The sequence below is a fragment of the Hydra viridissima genome, unplaced genomic scaffold (genome assembly GCF_058129835.1).
Source record: "Hydra viridissima isolate aposymbiotic clone 2 unplaced genomic scaffold, HvirCarnegie_v1 scaffold_1, whole genome shotgun sequence".
In the NCBI taxonomy this organism is placed as follows: Eukaryota; Metazoa; Cnidaria; class Hydrozoa; order Anthoathecata; family Hydridae; genus Hydra; species Hydra viridissima.
Window position 1 is genome coordinate 12,026,888 of NW_028324300.1, and position 11,778 is coordinate 12,038,665.

At 31.1% G+C, this 11,778-nt stretch overlaps 2 protein-coding genes across 2 annotated transcripts; both read left to right on the forward strand.

Moving 5' to 3' along the window:
- The first annotated feature begins 203 nt into the window (after positions 1–203).
- On the forward strand, positions 204–3,179 carry LOC149893361 (uncharacterized). Its single transcript, XM_090071940.1, has one exon. It carries the CDS (start codon positions 267–269, stop codon positions 2,958–2,960), a length of 2,694 nt encoding a protein of 897 aa, XP_089928066.1. The 5' UTR covers positions 204–266; the 3' UTR covers positions 2,961–3,179.
- A 1,883-nt stretch (positions 3,180–5,062) lies between these two features.
- LOC145187615 (periostin-like) lies at positions 5,063–7,496 on the forward strand. The gene is made up of 5 exons (XM_090072127.1): positions 5,063–5,333; positions 5,927–5,976; positions 6,162–6,450; positions 6,535–6,833; positions 6,914–7,496. Exons 1-5 carry the CDS (start codon positions 5,270–5,272, stop codon positions 7,421–7,423), a joined length of 1,212 nt encoding a protein of 403 aa, XP_089928253.1. The 5' UTR covers positions 5,063–5,269; the 3' UTR covers positions 7,424–7,496.
- The last annotated feature ends 4,282 nt before the right edge of the window (positions 7,497–11,778 follow it).

Sequence of the window (11,778 nt, forward strand, 5' to 3'; positions counted from 1 at the left end):
AAATATATTGCAGCAGGAAACGTTCCAATGAAAGCAAACAAAAAAAGATTTTAAAAAGATATTTAATTAAAAAAAAAAAAAAGCATACAAAAACAAATCTTTTTTTAAAAAAAAAAATTCGCCTATTCTTTTGTTTAAATTATTAAAAAATTCTAAGAAAATATCAATAGAAAAACTAAAAAACTGTTATCAAATATTGAGCAAATGAAAATATGCTATCAGAAAAAGAAAAACGTTAAATTACCTCTAAACATACTGCAGTTGAAATGCTTTTTTTGTTTCTTCTTAATCAAGCCATCTTGAACTCCGTCTGCGCTCAAGAGTTGAGATTATTTCCCTTGACACAGTACTTGAACGTCACCAACGTCACTAACACCGACCGGTACCTTTGTCAGCAAAACAATTCTTCCAGTAAATGCTGCAACTGCGATAACAACTGCTTTCTTTCAAAAAGTTGCTGCATTGATAAACTGTGGAACAATACTGATCCACCGACTTTAGACGTTTATCTAGAAATGTTTGTTAATGCTTCAAAGCCATACAAACGTTTTGAGTGTGAGCAAGTTATGCTTGTACCCATTGAGTCACAACACAAGAGTGAAAACATCCTAATGGTGCATTCTTGTCCGGATGGGACCAGTAAATCTGACATTGAACTGTGCATAAACAGCGAAAACAAGTCGTTTGTAGGAAACGTTCCAGTCATGGGATCAGACAAAATAGTATACAGAAATGCTGCCTGTGCACGCTGTAACTTCGCTGTACCTATTGCCATGAATATGTCATTAGAATGCCATAACGAAACTGAAAATATCACGGTAATAATACGAATCGTAGGAGAAGGAACAAAATTAGCCACAATAATAGTTGCCGTGACAACAATAAACAATACCGCAACTCCAACAATTGTATTAACAACAACAAATGTATCCAAATTGAATGAGATTTTTAACCAGTATAAAACTTGCACTGCATCGTTAACTAGAGACAATGAAGTTAAAGATAACATCTTAAGTTGTTCTACTCAAGGACTTGTGAAAGACAAAACGTGTCAGAAAAGTAGCAAGCACTGTGATTTATGTAATAAGTACGAAGGAACGCTCTCAATTTGTAATAATTGTGATTGTTATAAATGCAGTTATGATATCGACTTGATCGTCTTTCCAGATGAAGTTTATCCTTACGTTCAAGCCAAAAAAGTAATGTGGGAAAAAACAATTACTATTAGTATATTTGATGATCCTAGCACTAAATGCAAAGAAAACTCATTCTATAATTTTCTCACCAAAAGCTGTGAGCCGATAACTTGCTGTTATGGATACACAGCAGTTGGTTCACAATGTTTAAAAATACAAAAAATGCTATCGATAAAAAATATCAAAAATGCAAGCTTTGAAAACTGCTTGCTTAGTGAAAAAGCCGGCTTGTTTGCGCATGTCAATAAGTTAGATGAGGTAGAAACAATAAACAGCTACATTGATAACTATATTTCCCTTAATAGCTTCAACGGACCATTTATGTACCGTAACTTAACAAAATCATTTTTGTTCCAATGGAACTACACTGTTGATTCAAAATTTTTGAATTCTGTTTATGACAGCTCCAAGGGTAGTATTGGTTCTGGATTACTTTTTATTACTTCTGAGTATTATCAACTGTATACCGAACTATATGGTTTCTATGTTGGAAGGAGTTTCAGAGAAAACAGATTGTGCGCCCAGCCCGAAGAGTTTACTAGCATCGGAGGCAACTTCTCCAGCTCATGCGATTACACAACTGCAAACGGAACCTTTAAAAACGAGAACCTCGTTTTGTGGATTGAAGTGAGCAAGAGCGGAGTTAAAAGAAAAATGAGCACTTGCAAACAATACCATTTAAAATCGAGTTGTGTACTGCAGAAATTGACTACAGACTACACTGTGGATAACCAAACGCTGACATACAGATACTCGAACTCCGAGTACACGTTTCATGCCGATCAGTTTGTACCGTTGCCGAATGGCGTCGGAGTGTGCAAATCTTCGTTTGTCAACTCTGAGAATGACAACCTTATAAGCAATGTTGAAAACATTTTTGCCGTAGTTTTAACTTCTATTAGTGTCGTGTGTTATCTCCTCATCGTTACTACCTACGTCTCTTTTAAGGAACTAAGAGTTATGTCTAACTTCAACTTGATAACTCTCTGCTCGTTGTTGCTGCTTTCCGATTCAACGATGTTGCTTTCTGCGTACGTAACTGGAAAAACAACGCTGTGCAAAGTTATATCGGTGGTTTTACACTGGAGTCTGTTGGCATCTTACCAGTGGGTGTTATGCATAGCCCTTGAGCTAGCAGTAAAGTTTTCAGCTTTAGCACCGAGATTCTCAAGGCGTAGCTGTTTCACGGCCAACGTGCTTGTTTCTACGCTGGTTCCAACCGTTATCGTGACGCTGACTGTTGCGTTGGAATTCACTGGTGCAACATTCATTGGATATGGAAACAATGACTGTTGGATTGCAGGGTACTACGCTAAAGTATTTTCTTACGTTGTACCGATTTCCGTTATTTTTGTTTCGTGTGTGATATGCTTGTGTTTCACAATTCATAAAATTTGGAAGCTTGAAAAAGCAAACAAAAAGGTGTTAGGCGATGGAAAAACGTCTCGCGTTGATCTTGTTATGGTTGCTTTAAAACTGATATTGTTACTTGGTGTAATCGATGCTCTCGGCTTGATTCAAATTCCGAAGGCGTCGTCTGAAGGTGAGAAAACATTCAACTCGGTGTTTTCATTCATTTACACGTGTTGCCGATCTTCGAAAGGGATCATGCTGTTGATGGTCAATACCTTCTCTAAAACTGTCATCCGACTTCAAAAGAAGACGTTTAAAAGGTTTTCGCAGCGCTTTCAATCGAGCCATTGGTTAAGTGGAGAGCACTCACTGACAACTTTCTCAACGCTTTCGTCAGAAAGCAAACTTTGAAAATACAAGGACAAAATAGTTGACCAAACTTTTACTAAACTGATAGTTTGTAAGATTATTTGAGACATTTATGTTATATATTCAATGTTATGTTATGTATTCAAACAAAAAAAGGACCTCAAAGTTTATTTTTGATTGTAACTGCGATTATATTTATTTGTAACTAAAATTCTTTGCAAGTGTAACCTTTTATGATTAAAAGAAATTGACTCGTATTTATGCTCAATGTTATCCTTACATGCGATCTTTAGGAGAAAAAAACACGAATGAGTATAAATTTGTTTTTTCTAAATTCTTGCCTTCGGTTGATGTTATGAAAGAAATAGTTAAGTGTTTATTTACACTCTCTTTCATAAGAAAAAACCATCGCCTTCGCCCCCTGGCGTCAATAATTTAAAACTTACGCCCTTCGTATCTCTGCAAGTTTTGTGAAAACGTTACTAATCAACAATAATTTTGTGATCAAGAAGACTTCAAAATATCTCCGTGATTATGAAAGAAAAGTACAGATTCTTAGCTGAACATTCTTTTCAGACAATTTTAGCATCGATTTTGATCGACAATTTTAGCATCAATTTTGATCGACAATTTTAGAATCGATTTATTTTCGTTGAGTTAAGTACTTACTTTTTTTGTTTACATCAACCCCCTGGTTTCAAAATTTGCAAATATTTTATATAACAATTTATTTAAAATAGTCCAAGGGATCCAAGTCTGAAAGAGATGCAGACTGGTTTGATGAATTTAGGAATAATTTGCTTTAGGAACAACCATTCTCTTTGCCTGAACAGACTCTTGTAATATTCCTTCCCATATTAACATCTTAGCATGTGGCATTAAATATTTCTTTCAAATGTCCTTGATGTCTTGTGAAGCGCAGATAATAATCATATTTTAATTACAATGATTGTCAAGATATTCACAAAACTCAAATGACATACTTATATATGATTATATATGACAACAACATTTGCAATATATTTTAAAAAACCCTTTAATTAATAACCAAATAATCAGTGAAATTCTACTTTTATTTATTTCGATGCTTATAGATTATATGGTAAATAAACAATTGAAGTAAATAAAAGTAGTGCAAGTTATTATTTTTTTATTTTAGTTGGCGTTTTGGGTTTCTTTTAAGTAGAAGTTAATTAAAAGAAACGCAAAACGCGAAACGCAAAACGCCGGCGTGGTGCTCGAATCTCACTGACGCCACTTTCATCAAACTCCTCTTTTTTTGCCGACGGCAATGTTATCTTAAAGCATGAACTAACGACGATCGAGAATAAGTATAATTTAAGAAAAGTTCTTATTGTGGTGGTTTTATCTAATTGCTTACATTTGGCACACTAATCACCTATCAAACTTTCTGTACTGGTTCTTTTTGAATTTATATAATTAATAAACTAATGCTCAATTTTTCTCATTACAATAAAGTACAGAAAACTCAGAAAATTCTTGAAAATAAGCTTTTTAACAGCAACCAAAATATCAAACGTGCATCACAAATGTTAAAGTTGATTAAATTTTTTAATTGATAAATTAAGATTTAAAACGTTCATCGTCTTCCTTTTATCTAAAATTCACAACTTACAACTTAAATTTGTCAAGAATGAGCTAAAATCACTTAAAACAGCTTCTTAAGGGAATAAAAAGAGAAAATTTTCCCAGAAGTAACACGATGAAAAAGACAAAAAAAAAAAAGCCCCCCCCCCCTCCTTCCCCAACGTACATATAAACGTTATTGCAAGTTTTATTAACAGCCGCGTGGTCATAACGTTCACTAAGATTATCCCAACGAGAATAAAATGATCGTAAAATTTCAAGTCTGAAGTAAAGTTCCCCTCTTTCATTGCATTTTTTTCAATTAAACATTTTCGATCTTTTAAATTCCATTCAAAAAAAATTTTTTTTTAAACATTATGTACACAACAAAGAGCTTCTCTTTAAAAATAGGCTTAGCACATTTTTTTACACTGAAACTTTGAAAACGACGCACACTGCCGTCTGATAGCGTTTTTGTGAAAAATACACTATAACGGAGTGCGTCGCATCAACTTCCCCGCGCTTAGTTATTGAATGGGAACTTATAATAAACATCGGTAATACTGTGCTTGTTGGGGTTAATTTTTTTGGATGTTGTAACAAGCAATTACGGAAAGACAATTATGTAATAAGACGAGATAATGGCAGCCGAATCGCAGTTTTGCTTGTAAAGTAATTTACTAAGATAAAATAGAACTGTAAACGTGAAAGATCCATTCGAGAAAAGGCTTTAAATTAACGTACGCTTCATTTGGCGTGGAAAAATGAAAATTTATATCTATTACTTTCAGCTACTCGTGCACAGCGTTATTGGAGTCAAGCAAATCAGTAAGTTCTTGAGTACTTGAATCACTTATAAGAAATGTAGCTTGTGTATGGAAATTGTCGATTTTGATTTAAAGTGTTGCAAATTATTTGTAAAGTGCTTTTGATTTGGAGTGTTGCAATTATTTGTAAAGTGTAAACACGTATATGACCATTTTTATTTTCTTGTATATTTATTCTGCAAATTCTTTTTTTATTGAGTAAAGCTAAAATTTACACTAAAAATTTTGTTAGGAAAAAGAAAAAAAATTTAAATTACAGTATATATTGCCCAAACTTAATGCTTTTCGTGAGATTTTGAAGATACATTAAAAGTTTTTGAAAAAATTTTTTTTGTCTGTTTGAAGAACTTTTTAAAGAGAGGCCACACCAAATGTCACGGCTCAAGTATTCACGCATGGAAACATTAAACGGCCCAGATTTGATCAAATGCCGAGTGTTTCCCGTTTCAGAATAGTTTTTAAGTGTTGCTCATCAAGTCCTTCTCTACCCAATAAAACTAAAAAACCTGGCGCATATTCAATATCAGTAGATGCAAAAGTTATTTTTTTGTTATCAGAAATAATATTTATATAAGTGGATTTGTTTTCTCATAGCGAAAATTGAAGCCATCGGAAAGGTCACAATCAACATTTTTGATGGCAAGGTAAACAAATTAATGCTAAATTATTACTTATCAAATATTTTATATTGTTTGTTCCTATTGAACTAATGAAAAATCATGACTCATCCTGGATGATGACATCCGAAAAAAAATCCTCATGTTAATGATGACTTAAAAAGTTGCATGTGATTTAGTTGCTTTTTCTCTTTAGTAACTTTTTTTTCTAGGATTATGCTATAAAAAGAGTAAACGAAGGAGATGATAAAAGCTTCGAGCCTGAAAGCAACCTTGTTAACTCCTACACTTTAAAAAACGAAAAAAATCACTCAGATATCTATGTTAAAAGAGCTAAAAAAGATAAAAAAACATCAGATGCGTTCAAACAGGACTTTACTCTGATCTCTTCTAAGAGTACTGAAGACAAACTTCATTTGGATAAAGTCATAAACGAAAAAGAGGTTTATTTGGAGTCGAGAAAAAGCGTGCTTGCTTCTCTCTTGGATCCAATTAAGACTGGTGAAGAGAAATATCTTTAAATTTGAATACATAAAATTCTCGTAATAAAAAAAAAAATTGATTTGAAATTTTACTTTCTTTTAGATGACAACCCGGTAGAAACATTAAGTAAACTAGGTTTGACATCATTTGTTCATTTGATGCAAGGTGATGGTTTAACACAATTATACCGCGAATTCAAAAATGTCACTATCTTTGCTCCAACAAATGCAGCATTCCGATCAATGACCAGAGAGGAGAAATTAATGCTTCTACTACAAAACAAACTAACCGAATTTGCGAACTATCACATTTGCCCTGGGATATATACTGTTGAGGAACTGGAAAATAATAACTTAATAACTTTCAATTCCAACTACTTATCAACCACAAAAATGCAAAATGTAAGATTTTTTTTTGTTGACAATTTAAACGTTTTCATAATTGTTTAACAACCAATGTATTTGTTATTTATTTTCTTTAGGCCTTGTCCATACAGTCCGCGAATATTATCTCTGGGAACATAAAGTCATATAACTCTGTTATTCACATTATTGACAAAGTTCTGTTCTACTACAAAAGAACTTTAATAGATCTTATTGATAATGATCCACGTTTTCAGTTGTTTTCGTTTATTTCTCGTAATACCACAGTTCGATCCTTACTAAATTCTAGCTTTTCTTACACTTTGTTCTTACCAAAGACTTCGGCTTTGCTCTCAAGTGGCATAAACCTTCTCACGAGTGATTTGAAGGATAGAGAACAGTTTTTAAGATCTCACATTTATGGACCAGGGGTTTTATACCTGAACAATTTTGTAAAGGGCACAGTGTATCGCTTGCAGATGAGTACACTAGAACAAACAATCATTCCGGCTAGAAGAATAGATGAAAATACTCTGAGAATGGCTAATTCTGTGCTGGTTAAAGAAGGCGATATAATTGCGAGAAATGGCGTCATTCATTTAACTGAAGAAACGCTTGTTTCATTCTGAAATTCAATTTAAAGTATTTATTACTGTATTTATATAGTTTAAATTATTCTAATTATATCGTATATCGTTTAAATTTATTCCAATTTGATTTGCGATTTTATACTTTTAACTTAAAGCAAATTTTACCAGTATATTTTCGCATTAAGTCATTGCTAAATTGGGTGCCAAGATTTCTTGTTTGATTGAATAAATTCACACCCATAAAAATGACGCACAGCTTTTTTTTTTTTTTTTAATTTATATTTAATTTTTATTTTTCTAAATGCATTAGGTTGGTTATTTTTAGCACTAATAAATTTTTGAAATTTTGTCAGCGCTAAAAACGACATTATTGGCTTCATAGTTGGTTTTTTTTGCGTTAAGTTTTGTGAAAGAAAAAAAACTGGTATAATTTAATATCATAATTTATTGGCTATTATGTTGTTTCCATAACGACAAACCAAGAAAGTAAAAAAAGGTGTCTGATAATTTATTTCTTTATAAAAAAAAAATTTCTTATAAGGTTTTATTTTTTAAATAACCTTTTCATACAAATGATTAACAATTAATGCAAAAAGATGCGACCAATGGTATCCTTTGCGTTCACAAAACAACTAATTTAAAATCAAATTTACCTGCATTTTGGTTGCTCGGTATGTCCCTTTTGTAGAAATATATTTACATCAAAGATATATTTCCTGATGGTCCGAATAATTCGTTCCTACATTTCAAATCGAAAGCAATTTAAGATGTTGCAAATTTAACTTTTTTCATTTTGCCTCATGTTATCTTCAACGATTGATAGAAAGTGCGACCATTGTACATCACAGTTTAAGTGAAAGGCTCAATCATTCTTCACTTCATAATTAAAAACACACTATATTTAAAGAATGAAGCTCTTTAAAGAATGAACCTCTACCAAACTTTCATATTCAGAATACAACTGAGTATATATTTTTAAACCGACCAAAGTTAATTTTGTGTTTAAAAAATTTAATTATTTTCTGCAAAATTAATACCATTTTTCAAGAAATAATCAAAATGGTCAGTATTATTTAAATTGCCAAAAATTAACAAAAAAAAAAAAGCTACTGAAAACCTCTTTCCTATACTGAAAACCTCTTTCCTATACTGAAAAACTCTTTCCTATACTGAAAACCTCTTTCCTATACGATAAAATTCGTTGTTAAAATTTGGACATTAATTGGACTTTTTTCTCAACTCGTCTCAACAATTTCTACTGGAACGCCGATATTTAGATACATCAACTACGATATCATGGGATCCAATAAAAAAGTTTCATAAAGGATCAAAAGATTGATCCATGAAAAATGTAACTCTCAATACAACGGATCAAATTTTTTTACACCGACTGGCATGACTCAATTACATAAATTTCTGTTTTCAAAAAAACTTAAGATTCTAATTATTTCTTCGAACATTTCATTGTAATCTAATTGAAATTTAGACGTTTCTGAAGGTGTCTTTATAATAAATAAAATTATAATTTTAATTTCAAAGATTTGACTTAATATAAAAATGAAAATCTATTTTAATTTTTGTTTCAATTCAAAGCTCACATTAAAAAATTTAAGACTTATATGGAGTGGAAGTTTTTATATTAAGAGATATTTTACATTAGATATGTATGCATAGCGCACGTGCTTCAATGCCAGCTTTTACTCTCGAGTTTAATAGTTTTACTAAACACGTCTCTCTCTGCAATGTGTCATCTAGACGTCTGGATGCAATAACCAATCAACTAGCAGAGTTTAAAACATTGACCATCTCTAAACACAATCGAGACTACTAATTGATGTATGATAAGAAAATGAAGAGACTTAACTTTGGAAATTCATTTCTGTACTGCATGCTTTTAGTAAACTTCAAAAATCGTGTTCCGGATGCTTTTTACAATGTTTTTTTCGGATGTATTTCAATGTTAATTCTGGATATAATTTACAAAAGATTTTTCTAATTTAATTAAATATGGTAAAATGGGCGCCTTTTTATCCAAATAAAAAGTCGTGTTGAATTATGAGGCATCTGTTGTAGAATCATCAACGAGAGATTTTACTTTTTTTGTAAATGATTTTGAATATAATAACAAAGTAAATTTACAGAAGAACACAAAGGATTCGGTTGACATTCATTCCCATTTAATTTGGATTTAATATTTTATGTTTTTGTATTATTTTTTGTTTATTACACAATATTAATGGGGTATGTCAAAAAAAAACTCAATATAATTTTTATCATCGCTACATTTTATTTTCTATATTACACCAACAAAACAAATAATTTTGTTACTTTTGAATGTTGAACAATGATTTCAGATGATACAGGCTAATACCTCCCTTTAGCAACATAACGTATTTAAATCCTGGGATTGAGGCGCCCATTTCACGATTTATAGCGTGTCCACACACTCATTCTTTCTTATATACTGACTGCAGCATGTTTTGGCTGTTATCCTGTTGCAGGTCAAAGTCTTTCCTAAGTTTTGTCTTTATTTTGCATCAGTCTAAAGAACTTTAGAACAATCAGATGCAATCTAATACCAATGTATCAATGGCCATTTTCATCTCTTTATTTGATTTATTTTCTTTAGCAGTGGTTTTTTTTTTTTTTTTTTTTTTACAGCAAAACATCCTTTTAAACCAGCATCTAATTAGTATATTTCGCAGTCATTAAAGAGGCTTCTTTGCTTCGATCGTTGTTAAATTCAAGTCGTATTTGAGGAACAGTCAAATCCCTTTTTTTATTTGAAATAAGTTTTATGTTTAAATAATCTACCATATATGTTACTAAGGACCTTCCTGATCTTGGTAGGTCACTTAAGGTAACTTGAGTAGAACATCTCTTCACTTTACCTTGAACTCCTTCATAGGATATTTTCAAAATCTTTTCAATTTTTTCACGCTTCTTAAAATTTTTATAACACGCCAAATCATTAGGTTATTTTAAACTTTTTAAAGTCTACTTGATTTTTATTTTGGTTTTGTTTTTATAATTTCTTTTTTTTTTTTTTTTGTTTTGTTTTTAAAAACGTTGATTAAAGTGTCAATTGAAATAAAGGCAAAAATGAAAAGGTTATTTCCAAAAAATTATCATTATTGTCCATTAAATATAATTTGTTGTAAAGTACAAAAAACAATGTTTGTCTATTACAATTTTTGTAATATTTTTATATAACATTTATTTAGGTTGAACATAAATTTTTAAATTTCAGACATTTTTTAGAAAGTGTTTAAATTAGGATAAAATAATAATTCCTTTTTATTAACTTAGATAATAATTGTCTTTAATTAAATCGGATAAACCGTCGAATATATACAATCTATACGAAAATTTTAATGTATATTAAAAATTCTAATGTATATTAATTTGTTTGTGAAAAGCCTATTTTCCACTTTGAGCAGTGTAAAGCAATATTCCGTTTCGAGCAGTAAAAAACTTATAAAACAATATACAAGTACTTTTAAATGCCTAAAAGTAAACGTTAAGCACACTTATGATTTAAAATGCATCACGTTTGTATGAATTTAATTATTAGGCGGTAAAACCTGATTTTTTTTTTTTTTTTTTTTTTTTTTTTTTCAATCTTTTCGTTTTATATCAATTTAAAAGCATATTGAACAGAATAGCAGGAAAAAAAAGATTATGTATGATGCATTGTTTTTTTTTTATTTTAGTTTTTGTTTTTTTTTAAACAATAACTGCTAATTATTTAAAAAAAACCGCTCGTAAGTTAAGCTCACGTGGATTCCAATTAACTTGTGCGTAACGTCTGCATCTCGGCGTGTTCAATAATAATAGAGCTTGTAATCTCTAGTCTGTATTCCATTTGTATGATCGAGAACCATTCAGAAACTTAAAGAGATTGGTAACATGCAGAAAAATGTTTTTTGGGCTTAGTTAAACACAAATCATCGAGAGCTTGTTGGAGGTTAATCGACTGAAAGTTATGTTGCTACGTTGCCAAACCAACAGATCGAATAAAAAAAAAATCTTTGTAGAAGATCTTAAGGATCATGAGTTATTCATGAACTAAAAAGATTAATATTTTGTGACGAATCAAACTACACTGTCATCAATTGAAAGAAAAGAGTCATCGTCAAAAGATACTTTAATGAAAAGTTTTATATTCGCTTTCTTGCGCTGCCATTATATGCAGAAGACTTGGTAGGGATTTGGATTGAATCGCGTAGAAAGATCCTTGGATCCACTTATTTTATACGATTGTTAAATGGATCAAAATTCCAATTAAAAGACATTTATTGGTGAACTATCTGAACGGACGTATTTGAACAAACGTTCCTGCAAGATAACGCCTCAAGCTACAAAGCTAAAATAATAGCCGCTTAGTGTAAAGA

Excerpts from the sequence above, each read along its gene's own strand:
- LOC149893361 (XM_090071940.1), top strand. The coding sequence starts at position 267 with ATGCTTTTTTTGTTTCTTCTTAATCAAGCCATCTTGAACTCCGTCTGC.
- LOC145187615 (XM_090072127.1), top strand. The coding sequence starts at position 5,270 with ATGAAAATTTATATCTATTACTTTCAGCTACTCGTGCACAGCGTTATT. Across the intron at positions 5,334-5,926 it reads TATTGGAGTCAAGCAAATCA|CGAAAATTGAAGCCATCGGA; the intron begins GTAAGTTCTTGA and ends GTTTTCTCATAG. Across the intron at positions 6,451-6,534 it reads CTTGGATCCAATTAAGACTG|ATGACAACCCGGTAGAAACA; the intron begins GTGAAGAGAAAT and ends ACTTTCTTTTAG.